Source organism: Pungitius pungitius, chromosome 19 (assembly GCF_949316345.1).
Source record: "Pungitius pungitius chromosome 19, fPunPun2.1, whole genome shotgun sequence".
NCBI lineage: Eukaryota > Metazoa > Chordata > Actinopteri > Perciformes > Gasterosteidae > Pungitius > Pungitius pungitius.
In genome coordinates this window covers 7,128,174-7,155,146 of record NC_084918.1, presented here as the reverse complement: position 1 = coordinate 7,155,146, position 26,973 = coordinate 7,128,174, and the positions used below count along the sequence as shown (strand labels likewise).

The following is a 26,973-nucleotide window of genomic DNA, read 5'->3' as shown; positions in this document are numbered from 1 at the left end:
TAAACTGTGAATACTTTGCTTTCTGGGACTGCTTGCGAGGGAAGATTTTGTAGTTCTTGGAACAGCGGTGGGAATGTATTGAAAAACCTACAGCTGTGGTAGGATTCGACAAAATTTGAAAAGGGAGAGAATGCAAAGCCATGCTCATTTTTCGCCGCACTAAATCAAACTGTGTCTGTCATTTTATGAGCTGATCTTTGTCCAGAAAAATGATGATGATTTAGTTGACAGATGTTAAACGTTTTTTTTTTTTCCCAGCCAAAACACACACAACCATCCTCACAGCTAATCAAGACGTTTGATGCCACGGCTGCCCCGGCAGCTCCCTACGACACAAAAAATATACCACACAATCTTACTGTGCAATGCATACAAAGTTGATTGTTAATTGTTCAGTTGTATCTCATGCCTTAAGCCTCCAGCTGGAGCTCCTTTGGATAAGCCCGAGAGGTAAAATAAAGTCCTGACGCATTCGTGCTTGTTTTCTTTGGAATAAACCCCCAGCTGTCACCACTTGATATACACTTTTTTATCAAGGTAGTGCAGATCAGCTGGCCTCCCGTCTGTCCTGTTGGCTCCTCCTCGGCTAAGAGCACCCTGAGCTCTTCAGCATCTGGCACAGCTGGGCCTCCACTATATTTCTAGTTTCCCAATCCCCGATTCCGAGATCTACCCCACATCCTGGCATCTTGGATTTGGAAGGATGTGAAAAATCAACCGTTCCTTGGACGTATTATATTGGACTCATTTTGAATTTCCTCTAACCTTCCAATGAGTTCTCCCAAAAGTTTTTCCCTGAACCACTTTGTCACTTACAGTTTACTTTATTCCAACAGTACGTTGCATTTTTCCAGGGCGAGCTTTTGTCAGGTGCTTATACAGTTCGCCCCTGTCCCCTTAGTTGTGGTAGACCTGTAAAGCCCACTTCATGCGATGTAGTGTGCGTATAAAATTGACTTTGTTCAGATAAAATGTAGACTTGAAAGTGTATTTTATTCTCACACACAACAGCGGCAAGAATTTAACCCACAATGCCGACCAGTTCATTCCATCCAGGGAACTTAGGGCGAGCAAGTCAACTTTCCTTAAAGTTTGAAGGCCGCTAAGACCAATATTTTAATATGAGACGTTTTTTTTTTTCCTCCTGAATCTTAAGTGCACAAAAACTGCCATTCCCATCAGCCTAGTGTTGAACCTCATCCTCTCTGTCTGTTGCTGTTATTGGACACATCACAGCTCAGCAGAATGGCGGTATCCTGCCGAGGTATTTCCCGGCACTGTTGTAACGACAAACCTCGCTCTGCCCTCCGACCCGCAGCGCTCGGTCCCCAGACACACGGTAGCAGAGTGATTCCAGATGAAGGGAGTCTGTGGAAGAAAGAGGCGTCGCCGTCATCGCCTCCGTTCTGGGTTCCAATCCCAGGAAAACCAGTAACCGTAGGAGTCATGAGCACCCGTGCAGATTGTTGAGTGGCGTGCACCAAGCTTGCAATTATCGGTGTCTGGTTAAAAAGTGGTTTCCGTACTTCATGGTCACCCGTATGATGCATGCAGATTTGCTGACAATCAAATCGTTATTCTCTCTATGTTCGGGAGGAGAAATCCAGATGAGAAGGTGTCAACACCTGTGAGGGCCCATAAGCTCAACAAGTTATGTAATATTACTTTCTCCTAAAATTTGTCAATGAAAACGATTGGCACACTTTTCTTTTTCAAGGCGTTTCTTAAGGCGCTGTGAGGTACCAATGTTTCCACCACTCAGACGCCAGCTACTTTACTTTTTGTTGCTGGGCGGGCTGAGGTAAAAGTTAAAGAGATTTTCTTCTGGGTAAAAGGAATAGTTCTATATTTTCAGATATTTTCTATTTACTATAGGAAGACAAACTTTTGAAATTTTTTGAAAAGAAAACTAATCATTGTTTACCCCAAAGTTTCAAACCATTCCTTTAAGAGTTAAGAGTTTTCAAAATGTTTGTCAGCACTACAGTAACATTTTTTTGCTTTTATCCAAAGCGACTCACAATAAGTGACTACATGATGGGTGCAACAATCCTTTCTTTAAATATCCCATCTAATCTTGTTTTGAAGAGGAAGAGAGTATATATGTATATGTATCTAACTAAAATAAACAAAAATATATTTGTATTATGGATTAAATGGATTAATTAATTATGGAACATTAGTACCAGCCTAGTCCGTACAATGTGAAGGGGAGATGTTTGTCAGTTGTGTTCAAGAAAAATAAGAATATATATATATATAATGTTTCTTTTTTTAAAGTTTCTTTTTTGAATTCTTGGCTCATACAAGTTTATCCTACAAATGTGGTGCAAAATCTTGGAAAAGTGCAGACACCACAGTATGTAAACACAGTCCAAGTGTACATAAATATCTCAATTTAGCATTCAGCTGCATCCAAGTGGCATCTAAGTGGGAATCCACAGCCTGCTGCTCTCTGTTTTAACTGGAGGACTTTCAGCTCTTGATTTGCCTCAAATCTCCTCCAGATGGGTACGGAGGAGGCGGCCGTTACACCGAGCACCGCCGGGTTTGAAATGGATTACTTAATAAAGATTTCTTTACTTTAGGTTTTCTGACTGAGGTTATCCCAGGCACAGAGATAATTGTGTACTATGGGAAAGAGTTAAAAGGTAATAATAGCATGTTTGAAAGTAATCTAAATTGTGGATTTTCAGGCTTGCAAAATGGATTTCATCGTGTTCGTCATATTTTGCAAAGTGTAAAACATTCACCTTCTTCTTCCTGTGAGCAGGAATGAAAAAAAAAAAAGATGAAATGATGAATCTGGTTGAACCCACGACCGTCCATCTGACACGACACTGACCTGAGTTCAAGGCTTAAGAAAACAAATTCAATTTTTGCGGTTTCATTTATTCATCTTGACTACAGAGTGTATAGTTTGACATTTTAGTAAATAGGCTTATTCATTCTCTTACACCCCACTTCGTAAGATCACTCACTTATGTCCGAAGCCTATGGAAAATATGAAGCTGGAGACTGTAATTAGCGAAGCATTACACATGTAAACAGGGAGAAACAGCTGGCTCTGTACGAAGATAATAAAATGAGCACCTAAAGCCAAATTATCCTCATGGTATAACTCCTTTGTCAATCTGAAAAAATAAACAGCATGTAAATGACACAGTGCGGTTTTAAAGGGGATTATTTGACACCCTAAGGTTTATTTCCATGCAGCCTTAAAGTGATTAGCAGACTATGAACTAAAACTTTTACAGTTTTACAAAAAATAAACATAGCAATATACTGTATAGTGTTAATTATTTAGCTTTAGATGGATTTAGTTACCTTTGGACAGAACCAGGTTAGCCTTTTCAGTTTAGTAATGCATTTTGCAATACGCGTAAGTCTTCTAAACCATCCCTTTTTAAAATTGCAATTAACACGGCAAACGGTTGCTTTGTATTCCCTAAAAGTGCAAGATCAACAGAAAACCGGACCTTTGCAAATCAAACGCATCGACCGTGAAAACAGTGTCCATCCTTCCAGTTCTCTGCACCTCGAGTTGCCGGTCCGGCATGTGCAGTGCCGGTGAGGTGACCCATGTCATCAAGAACAGGCTGAGGAAACACATTCCTGGAACTCCACCATATGTGGAGGAAAAGCCGTGGGTGGTAGTGACGTAAAACACGCTCAAAGAAAATACTATTAAGACTCCCAGACAACATTCCCTTCCTCTCTGCCTTCCCTCTCATCCCCCGACTCGGGTCAGACATATCAGGAAGCCTTCAAAGCTTTTGAGTCCCTCTGAATGCCACTAAATATTGGTAAAGAATATTAGTTGGTTGGGATTCGATTCAGTTTTTCAAGTTGGTTTTGGGAGAAACAACTGCACGCAGTTCCTGGTAAGTTCTTTTAATGAGCACCGGTGTGCCCGCGACTGCTTGTTTTCCCAAAATCTGTGTGATTCCCAAAGGATGTAACTGACGTAACTCTGCCAGTGTTATTGCAAAGAGTCATTAGAGAGATGACGCAGCCTGGCACAAATGCCGGTTGGTGTAAAATGCGTGCAATCCACCGAGGGGCTGACACGCACATAACCATACAGCAGGGCACATTATGCACAGTGAGGAAGATAGATTGTTAAATAGGCCTGTGGGAGTTGTTGGCAGAGCTGCATTAAGCAGAACATTTTAAAAATGGATCACGTGTCAGATGATAAGCGTGTGTGTGTGTGTGTGTGTGTGTGCGTGCAGAATTAAGAAACAACACATTTTGTGGTGTGAATTAGTGGATCCATGATTTGGTTTTAATTATGATGAGTTAGAAAAATTGTGAAGGTGACAGCTGAGTGCTGCTGGTTTCTTCATCCCTCTCACCGCAATAATTCCCATCTTTAAGCCACTTACCCTGCTCAGAGGTTTTGGGAACACTTGGATGATCTGTATTATTGTCGTTGTGGTAAAGAAAGAGCTTTGTGTAATGTTTGAGAGTTTTCAACAAACTTCTTGGTGGTTTTGTCATGGTTAAAAGCAAAATTTGTTAGAAAGCAGCTCATATGTGTACGCAAAGTGGAATCCTTTTAGTTGTTGAAACTGGGACAGCGTGTTTGCAAATTAATTGCAGTCTTGATTCTTTGTACAGTTCAAGCCTGTTTAGGCCTCTTTCCTAAAGAAAGGGATGGACATGAAAAACAAAGGAATATTTTGGTTTGGTCGCTTCATACTTCATAGATCCTAACAATGGGAAGTAAGGGCCCACACCCCTACTTGAACATCACGTGGCAGCATCATGTATTCTCAAATTTGTGTTGTTGAGAATGTAAATTGCTTATCTTCTACTTACGCATATCAACTGTATTGTGTTTGTACCTTTCAGAAGTTACGGAGCTTGACATTTTCTCCCCGTTGTTTAAGCTCGACTAAACTTGCCAATGGCAGAGCGGATAACACAATGTGTGGAGACGGGGCTTATGTCACGAACGGCTGGTGCAGGTTGAAGGCAGGCAGGCAGGCAGGACTCAGACGCAGGGTCTTCCGACAAAGTGCTATTTATTCAACAAAAACTCAAGCAGAACGTGCACCAACGAGGACTGACATGGACAATGACGCGACAAAGGACAACTGGCACACAGGGCTTAAATACACAAGGGAGGTGCAGGTGATTGGACACAGGTGGAATCAATCACGCAATCACAAGACAAGGCAGGAAGTGAAGTTAACCCAGGACCACAAGAGACATGAAACTTCAAACTAAAACAGGAAGCGAAGCCAAACCGTGACAGCTTAGATGGCAGTCGGAGAGGTCGGACTAACAGAAACGCCGCATTTGCAGTTTGCTGGTTTGAGTGAAAATCCACTTTGGTGCAAACATTTTTTAGTACGGCACTGCCAACCAGCAACTGAGCCCTCACACCAAACCTCCAAAAGCATAAAGCCCCCCACCCCACCCCCCCCGACACGGCCCTCCACTTCTCACCCCAGAAGACGACACAGAGCCAGAACAACTGATTCATGTGAGGCGTCAAACGTTAATTAATATCTCCCATATTAAGATATTCTATCCCTTTAAGAGTCACGTGACACCCATTGCACAGCCTTTGCAACACCCAGTCCCCCTCTTCAGACAGCTTCATATTATCTCATGCTTCCTTCTGGATGACAGAGGAAAGGAGGCGGGGCTCAGCTCAGCCGATTATCTCTGGACGACAGCTGTCAAAAGTGAAAGATCCATAAGTGGTGGGAGAATGTCAAGAGTATACGAAAAATGGGACTGAAAGTACTTCTTGGGACTAATGTCCTACTGAGTTAAGGTGTTGTCTCATGTCACCAAGACATCCCGGGAAATCCAGCTTGGGACACCTCATCGCCTCTTCTTACCTGCCTTTTTTCCTATTCTGTACTTTAACATTTTGTGGAACTTAATTGCATCATTCATTACCAACTGATAAAACACCTGTTTATGCACCTGTAGCTTCATCATTGTCTGTGTAGAGGCCAAACTGCCACAGGCTTTCACATTTCAACCAACGGAGGGCAGTGCAGTAGCAGTATGCGATTCATACTTTCTGAAAGCTGTTTTTTTTTTTTGAGCACATGAAGGGTCTCAACATCACATCACCTCCTCAGACCCGTGGAATCCTTTGCTTGTGAACCAATGGCGTGGTTTAGAAACTGAGCTGCCTTGCGGTTGTCTGTAGCCAGAGTATGTGCAGGATGAGAGTCAACCCTTTTCGTTACGAATGAGATTGGGATGATGTTGCCTTGACAGCTCAAAGATGCGTGCTCATCTAGAGGGAGCTGTTCGTGGCTCCTGTGGTTTAAGTCTGAATCACCAGCATGTAGTTTAGCTCCTATCTCAACCTACATTTGGACAGTGTGCTACAGGCTCCTGGACGATTCAACTCAAAACCCAGTTTCATTAACCTCTCAAATACATTTTTTCTCTCAAACTGCCCAGCTAAGAGACTCTTTGCCATTGTTCTGAGGAAAAAAATACTACGCAACAAACCTGGTGCATTTTGCACAATCTCTCTGAAAGCCCCTTACGGGAAGAATTTCCTTGCAAAAGCCTCACCATTGCTTCCCTTTGTCCTCGTATGGCCACAGCTAGCACTCATATCTCTCTGGCTGCAGTCTCAGACTTGAGCAGTCCAAACAGTGGAAAGAAACGTCTCTCCCCACTTGGCTGGTGTGAATGGGTTCAGGCTACTTAGAGGAAACCGACCCCTCTAATCCTCCATGGATACAGCCATGTCAATAAAGCCCTCTGCCGTTTAATGCCTCCCTTTGTTACAATGAGATGCTGCCTGGACACGCAGCCAAAACAAGAAACTTTAAAAGCCTGTTTAATTCTTTAGTTGAGGCAGCGTTTCTTTCTTTTTTTTTTGTTCTTCTTTTTTTGTTATTACAACAAAAGAATTGAAATTGGCATTGGATAAACAAACACAGACCCACTTTGTATGGATCCCAACATTTTGCCACGAACCAACATGCAGAGGCCAAAGATTTTTGTTATTTTGATTGATTAATGTTCTTTTTGTTTTTGGCCACACACAAAAACCTGTTGTGTGATTTAATATCTTCCTTCCATGGCACTATGTAACTTTGGAGAGGTCTGAATCCAAGAGTCCAGAAGATAAAGTGTTTTCATTAACACAGACACAGTTATAATACTAAACTTATAACAATATATTGTCCCCTAAAATACGTCATCGCACAACCTCGTGTTCCCCAGTCGTGATCTACACCTTGATCCCAGATCAGTCATCCATAAAGCAGACGGACCTTTGATCTTTATGGATGTATTTGTATGGCTCTCAGCCAGAGCTAACGAATATCATCAAGGTTCACTTTACAAAGTGAAATGTGAGCTCCCTCGGTCGCTTTCGAATGCTGCGAGGCTCGACGGATTGTTCATTTTGAAGCAAGTGTTTCTCCTTATGTCGAGTATTGTGCTTGGCAAGAAGGCCATTTAGACCCTGCCAAAGCAAAATCTGCGTGCCAACGCCTGCTTAGAATACCATATATAGTTTCACCTGTTATCCTGCTCAATTCCTCGAGATAATCCACACAGTCAGCATGTTCTCGTGGTTTGTTAAGCTTTTAGAAGTATGTTGTGGCAGATACAGTTTCATGCAAGTAGAGTTAATCTAATTTGAAAGTAGTCTTTTTTTAAAAATATTTTTCAAATCCTCTGAGTTTCTTGGTTCGTCCTGAGTGATGTCTACAAATTGTTGGTATGAAGGATGTTATCATTTGACCTTAGTTTACAGAGAGCAGCACCATGCATCATGCAGAAGGACTGGGCGTGCCCTAATGGACAATAATGACATGAATTTACTGCTGCATCGAATTCTGTCTTCTACTCTGTGTTTTATGATTTGTTATCACCACGGGGGAAAGTGCAACAGCAGCATGTGCATTCAATGTTTTGTTTAATCACTTCAATCAAACAAGGGCTTTATTATTTTCTCTGCAAACAACCAAACCATCTTTTCTGGCAGTTTTCTCGAAAATGGCATGTTGGTTTGTAACATAGACGTGGAATGTGGGACACACTGACGAGAATATTCCAGCTTTGACCCATCTCGGAAAATTGAATGTCTCTTTGAAGATATGTGTACATTGAAAGACCTATAACGCACAGGTCAAAGGTCGCACTAGAAAATCACCCAACGTATCTTCTAACAGGCAACCATCTAAACATGAATAATGAATAATGTCATATCACACGGGGCCTCGTGCAAGTTGTATTTTTGTCTTCAGGCAACTCAACACACTTGTTCATTTGAGTTGGGTTCCTGACACCTACGTATGTGCATGTTTTACAAAGAATAAGACAAAATCAAAGCTAATCAGCTTTGGCCTTCCAGTAGCAAACAAGTCGGCAACAAGTGAATAAGTTATTTGAATATGTTGTTCTTATGCAGCAAAGGGATATCAGATTGGCTACAATCAAGAACACCACTTACAACAAAGAGTTAGATTTCCAGATTTCATGTTGTTCTAAGAAATGAAAAGCTAAACAGCATGTGGTTTCATCAAAAAATGAAATGTCAGCAGCAACGTATTACTTCAGAAGTCTGACCTTTTTTGAAAACACAATGAAAGCTGGTTTGTAATTGAATCTCAGAACAAATATTGTCAAGTGAGTCCATTTATCTATATTCATCCCAGTGGGTGAGATTTAGAATTTTAGTTATAACTAGAAACTAGTTATACCAGGACTTACTGGCAGGTGGGTCCAAGATACATGCAGTATCTGGTCTTGTAATGTATGCTTCTAATAATTCACTTTTATGGGTATACTCCCTGTCAAATACCATTGCACATTTCTTGTGACTTTTCCTTGGTTCTGCACACTCTCGTTGTCTATTATTATTACACTTCTGATTCCTGGTGACGCAGGCCTTATTGCATCACGAGATCACGGGAAAGGAAATGTGAGATGAGCTCAGTATTTACACAAGGAAATTCGTTCATGTGGCCTCGGCTGCCCCCCTCGCAGGGTTTTTTCTGCTTTGGCGGTCACGATAGGTGGAGCGACCTTCACTGACCTCTGATACGAGACAGGTGATACATTAAAGCAACGAGGACATTAATCTGTGACAGGTTTGATGTATGGATACAGGAATGCACACACCCAGACACACACTGACCTCCTTAGTCTCCTTTTCTTCTCTTACCTTCAACTTACTTTACTTTTGCAGGGACTCAGTTGTCTGTACAGTGTCTCCTTAATGAGATACCTGTCTGTACACTTTTTATGCAGGAAAAGATCTAAAGATGCTGGGAATATAACTCCTCCCATCATCTCAGGTCCTTGGTGAGATTACTGTGGTTAGTTTTCAACATAAAATGTATCAACACCATATAAATCCCATGGTAAGTTTGCCTTGGCCACATCTGGCCGATTGAAAAGAGATTTATAATGCAGCGGGTTCGCTCCAAGCGGAGTTGAGTATCATCTCTCCTGTGCGGCACTGTTTATGTAGGACACGTTTAAATATTTGAGGAGCACATGTGTGGATGAATGGTGGCACAGGGTTTCATCATAAAGCTGCCAAGGGCAAACCGATGGGGGGTCGTTTTAAAAGTTGTGTCAACACTGTGGGATCCTCCGCCTCCGTCCACTCAGCAAACAGTGCATCGCAGCCCTTTCTCAAAAGGCAGGGCGACGGCTGCTTTCTGGAAAGGCCCGGAGGCTTTCTCAGAACACCTTTGATTGTGCCAACAGGCTTTGGACATGGTCCCTCACTGAGTCCGAGCAGAGTTGCCAGAGGTAACCGTGAGGGGGGAAAATAACAGCGACAGTGTAAAAGAGCGAGACGGATGCAACCGAAATGCTACTCGGACAATGCTGAAAAAAACACTGTACAAAGAGATGAGCAGCTGCTGCTCCTTTCACAGAGGAGGTCCATCTTGCCGTGTCTCTCCTGTGTCTACGGTGACATTACGCAGCATCGGCACGTTATGTAACAACTAAAGCTCAATGCCTTCTTCGACGTATTTTCCATGTGTCAGTCAACAGGGCAAGAAGAATGGGTTCCGCAGATGTGATGTTGGGTGATGCTTCCCCCGCGGCTCCAGTCTCCTGATTGCTTTATCGTCCCGTTGGTTCCCATCCTGCTTTGCCGTCTGCTCAGTCTACCGGTGGTCCATGCAGCTCGCTGCTACTGGCTGCAACAAGTTTCCATGCTACTGCTCACTTAGCTGCAGGAGAAAGAGCCACATCGGGGGTGGGGGGGTTGTTATCGGTCAGCTACTTGTGCGTTGGTTTCCGTTTACCCGTCCACGTGCCCCGCTCACTTAAAGCAGAGTTAACAATCGAGCGAGAAAAAAGACGAATGGCTTCTATTGAAAATGATCACTTTTGAAAATCAATTCCACCTCATTTTTGTTCACGGCCCCCCTTTTCACTTCCGATTTCCATTCGTCACTCCCAGTAATTCCACCGCTCTTTCTCTTTCTCTCTCTCTCTCTGCTTTCTGTTTGTGTGTCTGTGGGCATGCATGTCTGCTGGGGGTTTTCCGTGCAACTCTCCTTCCCCGAAAGCAGACACCTGCACTGCTCCACCCGTCCCTTCTGACGTACATAGATATTCCCTACTGGGAGGAGAAAAAAGAGGAACGCTGTGTCCATAGAAATCGAGTTAAAGGGAGAAATAAATACAGAAGGTCTAGGTTGCCTTGAGGAGCCGTTGGTTTTTGTTTATTTGAGTTGCAGCGAAGAAACGGCTCGCAACTCTCTGTTAGTGGTCGGACCTGACGCCAGTCACCAACTCTAACGTGCACCGGGGGGGGGGGGGGGGGGGGGGGTGTTAAAGAGGCTCTGAATGGGAGAACAAATAATCCACCAGTTGGAATGAGAATTACAGTACAACAGAAGCTTCAGTGCAGATGTGACTCAACTCTATCGCCACATCATCACAGCGTCACGCTAACCTCCATCGCAGCACCTTTCCATGCTGCTTTGATGTGCAGTGAACAACTTTGAGGGGTCTGTTGAAGCATTTGTACACGTACCTGGACGCTGACTAACTCAATGGCAAACTTCAAGGCTGTCTGAAGGGCACTGGTTGAAAAATACTGAATTGGGGCACCAGCATGTAGGGCAGCTATCGGGTTTTCTCAGTGGGCATTATATCCAATTTGCTCCAGTGAGCAATAGGGCACATATATAGGGCATGATTGGGCATTTTAAAATGCTTTCTCCATCTCAGGCGCCCAGTCTGGCACTTAATCATGCTTTCCCCAATGGAAGTAGCACCCTAGAAGGCTTATGGTCATATTTTGTTTTCTGTAAAAGCACCCTAAAAGGTCCTTAATTATGTTTTCTCCACTTGAAGGCATCCTATGGGAACTTAGTCATTTTTTTCTCCACAGCAGGGGACCCTAGAAGGCACTTTATTGTGTTGTCTCCCCTGGTAGGGCATCATTTTTAATGTTTGATTTAAGTCATGTGTCCCAGAGTACCTAATTCATCTTTCCTCTGCACATTTTTATGTGGGGTTGTCACAATAAGCTTGTTTTGGCAGGTAAATTAATATAATTAATACTTCAGGTTCAATGAGAAAATCGCCATGTTTGTTGAAACTGTCTCAATGTATGTGGTCCCCATAATAGCCTTTGGACAAGTGAGTATTCATATTGGAAAAATATATTTGTTATTTGCTCATGACTGTCAGCAGCACCTTTTAAACACAGTTAAGAGAAAATGAAATATTTATTTGTAGGTGTTTGGGGCTGTCAGATTCTTCTCATATCACATGTCATTGCTTTTTCTCTGTTGCATAGTTAATCTATTGCTTTCCCGTCTGAGAGGAGAACTGAGTGTCCAGTTATTGTGAACCACCTGTCCATCGATATTTAACTGAACAGGCGGAGGTCAGCTCTAATCGTTAAAACAATACGTGACCTCGTGTCGCTCCAACAAGAGGTTTATATTGTCAGCCAGATTAATCACCTTTGGCTGCAGCACCAGTTTAAAGACGTAGCTGTCCACACAGAAACACATTTCTCCAAATAAAGGTGGTGCGTAAGTTGTAAAGAGTCGCAGCTTTTTAAAAGAACGTTAAAAATACAATAACTTAACACACACAGAGAGCTACGGGTAAATGGGATGAACGGAATTCTCACGTTTATTCAGAGAGGTTGGTGTTGTTTTAGGAAACACTGTCCTCTAGTGGGGACATGTTTATTCCTTTATACTCATCAGAGACAGAGAAATGCAGTTTCAAACTTTTATTTAATGGCAGAAGAAGAATCGGTATTCATTTTCAATTTGAAATGACAATAATGTGTAATTCTTAATGATAAATATTCATCTTGATTATTTAACACAAACTATTACTTAACTTAACATTCTTTATATAGGCTTTGTTCATATTCATCACACATGCGTCACTAAATAGTGTCTTATCATAGTGTTTCTGTTTTAAACCCCCCACTGATCCCGTCGTCAGCCAATGATCAGGAGAGATGAATTCGATGGTACTTTGTGAAAAGGCACGGCTTAGTCAAACTTAGCTTTGAAGAACGCACACAAACACAATTCTAACATAGGCTGCTTTGTCTCTAAATTGCACAATATAAGTTATCCTTTAAAAACGGCTCTTTATAATATAACTTTGTGGCAAAAAAATGATGTCATTTGGTTTGCCATTTGCAAGGGTACGATTTTCCAGAGCTAACACACTGGTATGAGCTTATGGGCCTCTGACAGCTTGGCTCACATGTGGCTTTAACACGTGTGAGGCACTCCTTTGACAGCTACACTAGCCAGCCCTCTGGACACTGAGAGCAAAGGCCGGGCTTTGTCACAAGCTCCAGCGCGTTGTTTGTGTTGTGTGACGCCGAGCCCACGAGAGGACGTGTTTAAATCAAAGCCAGGCAGCTGTTAAATGTCAGTGTTGTTCTCACACGGCGTAGAAATGACTGAAGATGTTGATTTACATCCAGAACATCGGAATTAGTCTCATAGACGTTTCCCTGTGAAAACCCCAAATAATTCAATACCTTTAGGATATATGATGGTCTGTTAGATGACACTCAGTAATGCCTTAATGCCGTTCTCAATTAAATTAGATTAACATTAGGAAACACAGCAGATTCTTTGGGACTAGTTTAATTTCAATGTTTTGAACTGCTTAGCTGATCAGTTCATTATATGCTGACGGAATTGGTTACAGAAGGCATCTAGTGTATTTTCCTTCATTTCTAAAAGCCAAATATGGATTATATTTAAATAATACAAAAGAACATATTGGGCAAAAGGGATGAGGCTCCAAGTAGTGATTTGGGTTCACATTAAGATGTGTGTTTCCACATTTTCACCCAGACACTGAACATCGGAAAACATGATTCCAGGAGGCTTACAGTATGAGAAGATGCTTGGACTGTCTCAAAGTTACACTTGCAATGCTTAAAGTCAGATATAAGGACAGATGTTCATCACACAAAGAGGTGTAATGCTCTGTTTCTACACTGTTTGCAGATTTTTTTTAATGTATATCTATATTTGCACCTTTTCTCACTTTACCTTAACCGCTGCTGTCCCACAGTCACTTGGGATTGATCAAATTCTGCCTCATCTTATTTAACTGTATGGGTCCAAAATAGTCAGACAACTCTCATGTCGCCTTATATCTTTTGCCATGTTACTCATTCATACTTACAATACTTACAATAGCATAGCTTGTAAATCCCATTGTGTTGTTATCACTGATGTGTAATGCCTTTTGTGTATCCGGCAAAACCAAAATCACACAATTATAACGTTTGTTTCATTCACGAACAATCAAATCCCTCCACTTTAACGTAACACAATTTGAAAAATGACCCTGGCGACATGTGTTCATCTACCGTTCAGTCCCACAGCAGCTCAACCGCTCCCTCAGATGGAGAAAGTCAGCCTCTTCTTCATGTAAAGGAACGCGAGGTACGTGGCTCCACCTAGAACACCGATCAACAGGGTGGTGCCGACAATAACCGGCGCGTTCTTCCTGGCCACGCGGAACGCCACCGGGAGGACGGCGGAGATCAGGATGTTGTTGACGTGGCCCAGCACTCTCCTGAAGGCCGGGCGCTCCACCACGCGCTCGTAGTACGTCTCCAGGTTGGCGCGGTTGCCGTCGCCCCAGAAGCGGCGGGAGAGGCCGAGGAACTTGAGGCGGTGCAGGGTGACCGCCAGAGAGACGTCGGCCATGCTGAAGAAGTCCCCGCACAGCCAGGACTCGCCGCCTTCTTCTACGGGGGGGGGGGGGGGGACAAAAAGGGGGCGGAGGACATGGTACTCTAAATACAGTCGTTACATGACGTTGTGTTATTTATTGTGTCGTTACATGTACCTGGGGTTTCCTCCACCCTCCTCTGTAGCTCCGTCTCCACCTGGTCCATCACACTCTCCAATTCATCCAGAAGCTTCTTCAGGTACTTCATGTTGTCATGGTCAAACAACTTGGACTGCAAAAAACATTTTCATTGAGAAATGTGATTGTGCACATTTACTTTATTACACGTTTTAAAGAGTTTAGGTAGGTAGCCAAATTGTATTTTAGTGTGAGTAGTTTACCTAAAAATGAATTCAATAAAACCGACGTAATTCCTCAAAAACCTTTCAGCTATGTTTTTTTCTGTCTAGGTCCAGTTAAATTAATATAACACATTTATACACCATTGCATATGATTTGCATATGGGATTTAAAGTTGGACACAGCAAAACTTGTGGATTATTATGTCAGGTACAGCTGCGTTGCTAATAGTTATATCTTTAGAAAGTGATTAGTTTGTGTGTGGACTACATTAAGCTGCTGTCCAAGAAGCAGCATTACAGTTTTGTGTACAGGCATATGTTAGGGCATTCATTTTATTAAAAGGTAAGTTCTCCTTTTGATATAGAATGTACCAATTCAGTGTGTTAATTCGACGGACCATATTGATTGTGAGGGAAACACCAACCTGAGGCCCCACTTATTTTGCACAACTCACTTTCAGGCGCCTCTGTTTAGCTACATAAGCATCTTTAAGCTCTGGGTTCTGCTCTGCCAGTTTCTTCAGTTCAGACTGTGTGTTTCCAATCTGTGCTGTCAAACAAAGACATAGCAGCATGTTAGAGACAACCTTTATTTGGCTAATATCAGATATGTGTGTGAAAAAAAATATATATATATATATGTTTGTGTATTATGTAAAGATCTTTCGTCTACATGATACCATCTTGTCCCATCGGGAGATATCTTTAGAATTATTCCAAACATGCAACAGGGGGTCCTTTAATGAAGGGAATTCGGCAGATAACACCATTTTATTATTAATGCTGGTCGCACCAAAGCTGTATACAACTCCTCCAAAGCATCAAAGTGGGTCTTACTTCGTATACAGGTGGCAGCATATGCTGGTATGTGGGAGTCCACTGTGATCTCTGGGTGAAGGATGCAGCCGTGGGTGTAGGCATCCATTTTTAGTGAGTCCAGCAGCTCCCTGTAGTGCTGCACTCTGTGGTAGTATGTGCTGCCCTCTTCAGGGATCAGCTTGGGTGTGCCTTCTGGAGACAAGTCATCAATGAGAAGGATTAATGCCGTCGCTTTTCTTCACAACTTGTTTTGGAAAAAGCAGGTATTTTTCCAATAGCTTAAATACTTGCATACTTACCAGGTTTTCTCCTCTTTTAAGGCGACTGGATGAGACTCTTACAACAAAGGTTTCATGCATCAGTGCAAACAAAGAACAAGTGGAAAATTCAAAAAGAATATGGAACAAAAGATTGAAGAAAACGATATGAAATGTACAACAAATTAGGACTGAAATAGTTTGAAATCAAAGATTAAACTACAATACTGAATGGAAAAACAATGTGTGAAAACCAGTAGCAAATTCTGGTGAATGGAGCCCACCTTGTACCTATCCAGCTTTCATGTAACACATTAAAACAACAAGTCTCACCATCATTGAAACTCTGCTCCAGGTAGTCCATGATCTGAGTAGGGTCACAGATAACGTCTCCATGGTGGACCAGTACTGGCACCTCACCAGTAGGATTTAGATGCATGAACCAGGGCTCGTTGTGCTCACTGAGAGGGAGGCTCACATCATACTCCTCACAGAGCAAACCTTTCTCTGCTATAGCCAGACGCACCTGCAAAACAGGTTTTGTGTACATGTACACGTGGTACTACATACGAATAGTGATAAGTAAGCTAATATTCTTTGTAATACAGATTAGTTATGTTGACAGATACCCTTTTTCCCGGGTTTTTCCAGTTGTGATTAAACAAAAAGCCACAACTGATCATATTTAGCATTAAAGCACGAACTGTATGGTTCTTCTTTGAGGTTACACATTGTAAACATATGATGCAATGCCAGTGTCCACATGCAACTCGATTCACTAAAGATGCACTGACTTGGTGACAAACAAAACATTTTTCCAGATATTTATTCCCCTCTTTGACGCGGAGCTGTCCACTGGACTGTGGTGCTGAAACGGGAAGACGCTCACCTTCTGAGAATTGAAAGACTGCGTCCAGTGATACAGCGTAAGTTTTGATTCACTCCGCTGTGGCATTGTACTACATTCTTGATGTACATCTTCTTCTGAGTCCTTCTCTATCAGAGCGGTTTTCTCTTGTAGGGATGCCGGGCTGTTTTCCGACGCCATCTTATCGGTCAGTGTGTGAGGGGACAAGCGACGGGAGCCCACCTTATCCTGGTCAAATAAAAATAAATAATAGAAAATGTAAAAACTTCCAATGCGCCCCCTTGTGATTCGGAGTGGAACTGTAATAAACGTATTCGTTTTAATACAATGTTAAACAAACTTGTGTTTACAGTTAACCAACACAATGTCTTCCCCATCTGGTGATCCTTCTCGTTATCGTCGAGGGCTATTTAGTAGCATATTGTATCCATTGGCCCTTCAAATTAATTTTGCTCTTTGTGAACGTTCCACTGTTTCATATGCTTTCACACATTATTAAGATGGCATGCAGGGCTTTAAACAAAATAGGTCTAAAATGTAAAATGGGAGAAATAAACACACGCGAATCTCCTTTCACACTGCACGATTCAACACTTCAATCGATCGGACTATTTCAGCAGTGCAATAAATACACTTGGAAGCCAGGGGGCGCTGTTATCTATTCCTTCAACATCTGAACAAGTGTTCGTGCACACAGGCGATTATTTTTTGTCAGACCAATAACAAAGTGCTTATATTAGAGGACACTCGTGTCGGCTAAGGCAATACATATATTTGACTGGCATATTAGAAGGGGAATACCCTACCACATGTATTGGCTAAATTATATAACTGACTAAAATATTTTGCTATGATTATTATTTTGTAAAGAGTCCTCTTAAAGTCTCATAAGCCTTTGCAATCATTGCCAAAAACACTTATCCTCACTACAAACAATAACTGTGTTTAAGCTCTGATAGATCAATGGATAAATAAATATAGATATAAATATACGTGTCATAATACAACACTGGAATCATTGAATTTATATTCGAAAATATAAAACTGTAAACAATCAAATAACGAGGTTCTCTTAAATATTAAGGGCATCATATATTTGTCAATATTGTAACAGAGTGATCACGAGAGAGCTGGTGGAGTGGGAGGTTCCCTGTGACGTGACGTTGCGATTGGCCCGGTGTCGTTCCTCAGCGGGGGACTCGACGGCTCTCTCTCCCTCTGTGACCAGTGGACGAGAGGGGGGGAGACGAGCGACACACAACGGAGAACCCGGCGTGCGCCTCCGGTAAACGACGCCCACCATTCATACCTTTACACTCCCCGTTACGCATGCCTTCTGTATTGCATGTCGGTGTCTGGAAGTGCCAGCCCGCTGTCCTCACCCTGATATTTTACGTTTCTTTAGTCACCATCTCGTTGGCTCATCCTATCATCGCGCCACCGGTCCTGGATCCCCCGAACCTCGGTCCCGGAGACGCCTGAGTCCGCAGCAGCGCACGATCTGCTTTATTTTCACCCTACATCTGAATGACGGGCGGACGGTTTGATTTCGACGACGGTGGCACTTACTGCGGGGGGTGGGAGGATGGCAAAGCCCACGGACACGGCATCTGCACCGGACCCAAGGGCCAGGGCGAGTACGCCGGGTCCTGGTCGCACGGCTTTGAGATAGTAGGGGTGTACACCTGGCCCAGCGGGAACACATACCGGGGCTACTGGTCCCAGGGTAAGCGGCACGGGCTCGGCGTGGAGAATAAAGGCAAGTGGATGTACCGCGGAGAGTGGAGTCACGGTTTCAAGGGTCGTTACGGTATCCGGCAAAGCCACAACACGCCCGCAAGATACGACGGCACCTGGAGCAACGGGCTGCAGGACGGATACGGGATCGAAACCTACGGCGATGGCGGTAAGGAACCCTGTCTTGTAAACATGGCCCAGTGCGTGTTTCACCTGTGTGTCGCTTTAACTGCCGTGGCACGTCCTGCGCTATTTGGACTGCGCGTGGGGATGCTCCCAATCGAACCGACAGAGGCAATCGGAAATACACCAGTGAAGGAATCTCCATCGGATATGTCCTTAGTCGAAGCTGATATTGCGCACTGCACAGTGTGGTCAGTGCAAATCAGTTGCGAATATAGGTTAATAACTTCCTCTCCAATGCAGATATCATTTGGCAACAACCGGTTGCTCCTCACACGAGTGTGAGAGGAGAGTGACTCCTGTGTGCCAGCTCTGTGGCACCAAGCACCGGGCCGGAAGGAGTTTACATATAACAGCAAAGCAGTCTGTTCGCAGCCCTTCCTAACCAGACCGTTGCCTACTTTCACATTCAACATGTTCGTTTTTTAAATGACTATTCGCTTGCATTCCGTCTCTTGGCCTTCGACTTAAAGTGAGAGGTCAGTGCAAGTCCCCTGTCAGAGGTTTGATCTCATTAATCAGAGGTGTGTTCACAGACTGCCTGGAGACCTCTGATCAGGGAGGAAACATCCCTGACAGCCCTGCAAACACAAGTGATTGCAAGTAATGCCGAAGGCCTAGAGATGTTTACGAGCCTCATCTCCACTAACGGCGGCCTCTCGGTGCAGAATAAATGCCTCACAGTTGATGGTTACGCAGGGCTGGGAAATCAGCTGATCCTAGAGGATCTAGGGAACATCTGGCCGTCTGACCCGGCAACATCCTGATAACTTGATCTGCAGGGTCACCGGTCTGAACTGCAGTGCAGGGCCAGCCTGTTAATCTCACACTGTTTATCCATCTAAATTCCCGCCCGGGCCAGTATATCATTTTCTGTTAGAAATGGACCATTATGGCCCATCTAATTGAATTTGGTCAATGCGATTTGAATGCTGGCCTAACAAGCCTTTCTTATTATTAGGATCAGTATTGTAATGTGATGCTTCGAAGAAGCTACGGTAGGACATCACATGCTCATTTGGCTCAGCGGCAGCAAATGGGATTAATGAAGTATTCCTCTCGTTATGTGACTCATAGCGAGTCCCTTTCGTCAGAGACAAACGGATGGCGGTGAATGTGCCTACCGTCAGTGGGGGGAGTTATTGGCCGCCTGGAAATAAGCCCCTAGCTGAGTGATTCACATTCATCCCAAGTGATCCTCAGTATCAGTGCCTTAATCAAATCTCTGTGATTGAGTTAGTTATGCTCACAGTCCCAGATCTGAGGGGAAGGAGAGAAAACATTTCATTAGCCGACATATACTCTGCACCCCCGACGGCAAAGCTCCTCGGTGCTCTCACGTGTAACGCTGCTTCTCCGTACTGATTATGAAGAATATCTCAAGTGCAAAATGAAGAGGGTAACAGATAGACCTTCTCGTTGCTGTCAGTACCAACATAGATCAAAACTCCCCGTGACTGTGATGGTAAATGCTACTCTGGTATGACTTCAAAACAGTGTATCTTTCAGATACCATCCGTGTTGGTTTAACCGATCCGCTTCTGGGCTTGATCCCTTTACATCAAACATGTTCCAGGCTTGTACACGATTTCAATTGGTTGTGATAAAAGAGAGCCCTTTTTTGGAAGTGAGTAAAACACGCACACACACACACACAGACACAAGCAGCATTGCTTCTTAAAATCTTTGTGAGATCCCTTTTTCATCATACGAGTGTATACACTACAAGTCTATTTTTGGCTATAATGGGTAAGAGAGAGTTTCCTAAGAGTTATTATTTCAAACAAACAAAACATAAATGTTTACTTGGTAAATACAGGATTTCAAAATAGGGACTGTAAAACCGAGAAATACACTTTTCATGTGTAGAAAACCACATTTCGGTTGTTAATATAGTACGTTTTTAGGTATATTTCAACACTGTGTTGCATTGCTTCGTCCTACTAAGCCGCGGCTCCAAACGTGCGAAAACCAAATGAACCCCAGATAATCTACATACAGGAGAAAAAAAAGATGTTTCATGTGAAAAACTGAATAGTCTGTCCTGGTCAGGCCCTCATAAAGTAATTGAGTGAATCAATTCGAGAAGAATAACTCCCTCTTTGGTGGAAACAATCACAACTTATTAACACGTCTGAGCAGAGAATACTTCATTAAAAGGGGCCATAAGGTGAAACACGCTGGGACCCACTATAAAGTAGTTGTAACCAATGTGATTCAGTGACTCTGACTCCTCTGGGGTTCTTTCAGGTACCTATCAAGGCCAGTGGATGGGCGGCATGCGACATGGCTACGGCGTGCGTCAGAGCGTTCCCTATGGCATGGCCACGGTCATCCGCTCCCCTCTCCGCACGTCTCTGGCCTCCCTTCGCTCCGAGCAAAGCAACGGCGCCGTGCTCCCGGACCTCTCCTCCCCCACGGACACGCCGACGGGCAGCCGCGGCGGCTTCGTCCTTAACTTCCACTCGGACAGCGAGGTCGTCACCGGTAAGAAGAAGGGCCTGTTCCGCCGAGGCTCGCTCTTTGGCAGCCTTCGGCAGTTGCGCAAGTCTGACTCCCGGACCTCGATCTCCAGCAAGCGCAGCTCGGCGCGCAGCGACGCCGCCATGAGCCGCATCAGCTCCAGCGACGCCAACTCCACCATATCCATCGGCGACGGCGAGCTGCCGGACGAGGACCTACCCCTGGAGGACCACGTGGACGCCACCACCACTGAGACCTACATGGGGGAATGGAAGAACGACAAGCGCAACGGATTTGGCGTTTCGGAGAGATCCAACGGGATGAAGTACGAGGGCGAGTGGCTTAACAACAAGCGCCATGGTTACGGGTGCACCGTTTTCCCAGATGGCACCAAAGAGGAAGGGAAGTACAAAAATAACGTGCTGGTGCGTGGAATAAGGAAGCAGTTGATTCCTCTTAAGAACCCCAAAACCAAAGAGAAGGTGGACCGGGCTGTGGAGGCGGCGCAGAGGGCTGCAGCCATCGCCAGGAGTAAAGTGGAAATAGCAGCTTCCAGGTACCGTGTTTACGTCTGCGCTCATTCGCGGCTCTGTGCGTGCGTGCGTGTGGGTGTATGCTGTGTAAACACCGAGAAGACAGGGCGGACGTCCCCGGGGGTTTATTGTCACTGCCGAAGAGCCACAGCAGCAGCCTGGCCTGGCGAATGTCCCCACCCCCACACCACCCCCCCCCCCCCCCCCCCGGTCCGATAGAGGGCCCGGCCTCCTGTGGAGTGGAGTCCCGTGACAACAGCTCCGACCTTTATGCACCGTCAACAGTCAAGGCTTCTTTTTTTTGTGTGTGGCCAGTGTCGTCATTCTGTCACTATTCTCTGCCCGTATCTTTCATTCCCACGGAGAGGGGTCGGGCATCTTGAGTGTTGGTCTGTGAATGTGGGAGAGGGAGAGAGAGAGAGAGAGAGAGAGAGAGAGAGAGATGTGTGCCCAGGAGTCCATGCGTGAGAGCAGTATGGCCATACCTGTCCCCTTTGCCAAGTGCGTCTCGTGTGCTTAATGACGATAGCTGCTCCTCCTGCCAAGTATTGCTCTGATGTGGCATCTGCTCTTTAACAGGTGGATGAGATGTGACCTTTTCGTTTAAAGCCTCCCTCCTACTGGGACACAGTTCGACACACACAGCATCAATTTGACATCCTCTGGTTTCAGGGAATCATTAGACTGAAGACTTTGAGGGTGCGTGCAAGCTGTGAAAAGGTCTCCATGCAATAACATATATTTAGATTGTTGTCCCTTCTTTCCAGAGGTGCACCTGAATTGGCATCATTTGCATGAAAACAAACTGACGAGCATGTATAATACACACAAAGAAAACCCCATGCTTTCTGTATTTCTGTCTCAGACGCGGTAACGTTCACGCTTGTACTCAAATCCCACAAATGGTCATTCCAAAACAATTAGCAAGTAAATTAAAAAGTGCATAGTAAGGTAAAATGTAACTGTAATCAGGTAATGAGTATAATCACGCTGGGTACAGCTTCACAACATTTGTGGTACCTTTCCATGACTTTGACGTAACAGCCAAAGTAGCTGTTTTGTGTGGAGGATGCACACAGCACTGCTTGGAGTTGAATGCTAACATTCACCCTGATAATGCTAACAGATGTTACACAGATGTTTCACAGGTAAATATGTACGATGGTCACGATTGATGATTCAGCTTGTAGACAGACTTCACGTTGGTGCTATAAGTAAACGTATTCTGAATTGTCATGGTTGCCGTGGTTCATCATCTGGTAACTATGAATCACTTGCTGGAAATTTGGAGATCACCAAAATCTTCCAACCGCTTTGCTCCCTGAATATCAGTAACAAACGTTCTTACAATACATCCAATATTTGTTGAGATATCCATGTTTAGCGTGGCTGAATAAATTGTATTTCTATGATTTGGGAGACCAGCTAAAGAAGTGTAAATCTGTTATTTGTGCTCTAATTATTTGTAATGCCCGTCATTATTCCAACAACCTTTAGACTTTTAGGAGTATCCGTATCTATTTAAGCTGATAAAAGTATAAACATTGATGCACAATGAATATCAGTATTCCAGCTGATGGCTCAGTAATAGCAGACTGTGTGAATAACAGGCTTTGTTAAAATATCCAGCCATTCTTTTCAAATCAAATAAATCCTCTCCAACGAACAGGGAGACAAACGGCTTTGTTCTGCAGATTTCTAGAATATAAGATAAAGATTACATAAGGTAGATTTAACATGCTTAAAATAAAAAGGACTCCATAGTATTTGTTCCACAGATGACACCCTTGATGCTATGAGTTTGTGTGTGTGTGTGTGTGTGTATGTGTGTGTGTGTGTTTCAGCAAAGGCCAGTGAGGATAAACCCAGAGGGGGAAACAGAAAACCCGATAATGTGTTGAAGGAAAGGACCATCTGATCTCCTATTTGTCTGTGCAACAATTTACAGCAGATGGAAACGCATGACCTGATGCATAGCGCTAAAGCAACAACAGCAAAAGCATTCACGCTGATACCAAGTGTTTATGGAAGCAAACAAGGCCCCCTGTACTGTACTAAGTCATCAAATGACTGCCCGGTACATTCCGCTCCGTCGTGTGCTGCTCTAAATCTCATAGCCGTTCTCGTTACGCAAATATGTTTACGGCTGTGTTTGTGTGATGAACAGCTAGAACGGCACACTGAGGCAGGCGCGTGCGAGCGGGTTATGCAAGTCTCATTATACAGCGCATGGCGAAAGATGCGCTCGTATCGATCCAGCTCTCGTCACGTGACTCTCTGTCTTTTGAATGTGGAGCGTACCCACAGGGAGGGGAGGGGGGTGGGGGGGGGGGGGGGGGGGGGGGTGGGGGATGGAGAGGGAGCGGGGATGGATTGAAGTGAGACAGCCAGCGGATAAATGATGATTGAATAAGAAGCGGGATGCGGGCGACTGTGCTGAGCAAGAGGTTTTAAGGGTCTGGAGTGGACCGAAATGAATGGAGCAGACTGACGAACCAAGCACATAGGGGCCACACCCACCTCTACCCAGGGAATTACTGTACAGAGGAGCTATCCCATCAGCCTCCGGCGTGGAGCTCATGACCTCATGGCTGTGACAAGCCGATCGATGGAGAGCTAGTGCTCTTAGGCGGAGCGGAGCGCTGTCTATGACCCCCATTTACTGTAGTCAGCCTTATCTATGTGATAGAGCAGCGTGTTAGTGTGTCTGCGTGTGCGTGTGTGAACTGAGATAAGTGCTATTGAAGAGTTTACCGTGTCACGGTGCTTCTCCTACAAAGCATTTTTTGGTTACAGATCAGCAGTGTACGTATCCTGGTGGCTCGGTGGCGTGTCAGTCCATACGCTCTGTATCCCACTCTAATTGCCTTTGTTTCACTATGTTATCTCTTTAGAGCAGAGGACTTCCAATGAATTGTGCGTGCATGTGTTTTGGGGTTTTAAGATGACCGTACAAAAGCCACAGACTTGCATGTTGGTTTACGTTTCTACACCTCCTTCTGCTTCTTTTTCCTCAGTTCAAAGTCGATAGAGCCCATTTGCCTCTCCAAAGCTACAGAATGACAAAGGAAAAGCTAAAACAAACAAAGTGTAAGGCAGCGCGTGCACGGGGGCCGAGGGTGTGTGTGTGTCCATTTGACAGCACTGTTTGCTCGGCGGGCTCTAGTGAAAGGTTAACCAACACCTAATATGCAGGTCGGCTGGAGTAAGAAAGATATTTATATGATGTTTATTTATTCTTCACTCTAATCAGCAAAAAGTTGAGACTAATGATACGTGGGAGTGTTGTGTGCTGACCATCAGCAGCTCTTCAAGTAAGGCTGTATTTGGCTTTGTTTTGCTTGTCCGTCAGCAGCACATGCAAATAGATTTTGTCGGTTAAGAAATAGGGTGAACGTAGGAACAAATCACACACGGACAAGACAAACACACATAGTAAAGTGCATGCGGTGTGTGCCACCCCGCCGGCGGGTCAGCAGTGAGTACTGACTAAATAAGGCAAGGCATCAGTTGGCTTATCAGCACCAGCCAGGAATATATACCCGTCCCACTACTGATATAGCATCCCGCCATCTCACTCACACTATCATCTCTCCTGTGCGTGTGTGTGAGTGTGTATGTGTGTGGTCACATAAATGGCAGAAGAGAATAGAGCGGTAGATACTGTGTGTTTGGATGAGATAAGGATGCTATATTTTGGCGAGAGAACGGACGAAGTGTGTGCGGCGTGTTTGTATGGAGGGGTGTTTGTTTATCACCTGCTGTGTGATGACCTCAGCCACTCACCAGCTGCCCTTTTTGGAGAGAGTTATGGATCAGCCGGTGTTTCAAAATGTGAACAAAATAAACCCAACTCACAGTACTTCATGTAATATTCCATCTTGGCATCTAGGCCTCGATATTTATCCCCGTACACATCTCAAATTTATGGCCAAGTGATGATGTGAGGTAACATAACATTTATTGCTGACAGAATCAAGTGACGCACGCACACACCGGACACACACACACACACACACACACACACACACAAGAAATACTTGGCCACATGTGCATTATATTATCTGTATCAGTGAGATGACACACTGCTAGTTTGTACATGTGTACATAAGAGTTATTAATAATGTAGCTGATTCAATGGTGCATGCATGGGAAGTTCGTTGAGTGAAAATGACCCACATCGAGACAAAATGACAATGTGTTATTTAATAATAAATAAATAATCCTATTCTGTGCTCCACCATTTTCTCGTTACGGTGAATCAGAGGTGGCAGAAAGATGAGAGTTGATGCAACCCCGGGGAGGAGTGTTACAGGAAGTGATATAAAGAAAGGCCGATGTTACGCTAAGCAACTGTATTAGGGCTTTGTCAAAGAGATATAAAGATTTAATGATCTACAACAATAACAGAAGAATCCATTATAAGCAATAAATGGCGTCTTACTATTATGCAGTAGATTCAATTCTTCATGTGCATAGGCAGAATTGCTTTTATTTTGTGATAATGATAATTGATCCCTCCATTACTCTGATCAACAGTCTAATCCTACCTCACTGAGAGCAAAACACTCAACAAAATCACAACTCTTTGCTGTCCTGGCTCCGAAATGGGGGAATGAGCTCTCTGATGACATCAGGACCGCAGAGAGCCTTTATATCTTCCGCCGCAGACTAACGACACACCTCTTCCAACTGTACCTTGACTAAAAACACAAACAAATTGTAGCACTGCATACTAGCTCTTATCTATAGCAAGTTTTATATCGGCTCATTTAATAAAACTGCAATTTTTTGTTTCTTGTTATGGTTGAAATGCACTCATCGTAAGTCGTTTTGGACGAAAGCGTCAGCTAAATGACATGTAATGTAATGTAAAGACTGAAATATTTGGGAAATTTGCCTTGAAAATGCAGAGCCGGCAGTTACGTTTTTTCTTATGTTTTATTATTGTACTTTCCTGCTGTAATATTTTACAGTTCAACACACAAAATCCATTTACACAGAGGTAATGTTAACAATCAACATATGCCGGGGAGTGGGGAGGGGACATGTAAGTGGCTCATGCCGGTCCACCTGAGGTGTAACCCTCATCAAACAGACGCGATGCTTACGGCGCTGTTAACCTTGATGCGGGGCATGATCGCCATGCTACAGCCCCGTCAAGAGGAATGCTTTTCACAGTGAGGGTGAAACATGCGTTGGTTTACTCCAAAGGAGAGCGTTTGGGGAAAGAAAGTGTGAACAATCTGCAGTTTCCTCAGTACGAGCGTGTGATGTCTGGGATGGATGTGTTGTCTGACTTACACTGAAAGCTTTGTTCCTGGGGGGGGAGCGGAGCAGAAAGCCCGTGGGGGGGGGAGTGGCTCTGTGGAAATGCGCCCTGTGCCGATCGCAGCGGTGCTGGGATTGGGTTTCACTCAAAATGCACTCACTCTTTGTGGCTGCGGCTTGTAATGTCCTTCAGAAGTGCACAAATGTCTGCAGCTTCTCAAGGAAGGAGTAGCATGAGTCTGGCAGGCGGAGCCATGTGGAGCTGTTACAAAGAGCTTTGCTCGTGTAGTGGTTCACCTGCAATTATTATGTAAAAATATAAAAAAAAT

General features: G+C 44.1%; 2 protein-coding genes across 4 annotated transcripts in view; one reads left to right on the top strand and one right to left on the bottom strand.

The window, feature by feature from the left end:
* Positions 1-12,208: 12,208 nt before the first annotated feature.
* On the bottom strand, positions 12,209-18,513 carry LOC119198532 (ganglioside-induced differentiation-associated protein 1). The gene is made up of 7 exons (XM_037455823.2): positions 18,408-18,513; positions 16,479-16,685; positions 15,923-16,115; positions 15,351-15,524; positions 14,969-15,063; positions 14,329-14,443; positions 12,209-14,227 (listed from the first exon to the last, which is right to left on the bottom strand). The coding sequence occupies exons 2-7, from the start codon at positions 16,635-16,637 to the stop codon at positions 13,875-13,877; spliced, it is 1,089 nt and encodes a 362-aa protein (XP_037311720.2). The 5' UTR covers positions 16,638-16,685; positions 18,408-18,513; the 3' UTR covers positions 12,209-13,874.
* jph1a (junctophilin 1a) overlaps positions 17,618-26,973 on the top strand; it is a 31,127-nt gene continuing 21,771 nt past the window's right edge. For 2 of the 3 annotated variants that reach the window (XM_037455820.2, XM_037455822.2), the window contains exons 1-3: positions 17,618-17,742; positions 17,863-18,363; positions 20,628-21,396. In XM_037455820.2, coding sequence (XP_037311717.2) covers positions 17,985-18,363; positions 20,628-21,396 — 1,148 coding nt within the window. In that variant the 5' untranslated portion in view covers positions 17,618-17,742; positions 17,863-17,984. The other variant, XM_037455821.2, reaches the window with a different exon arrangement.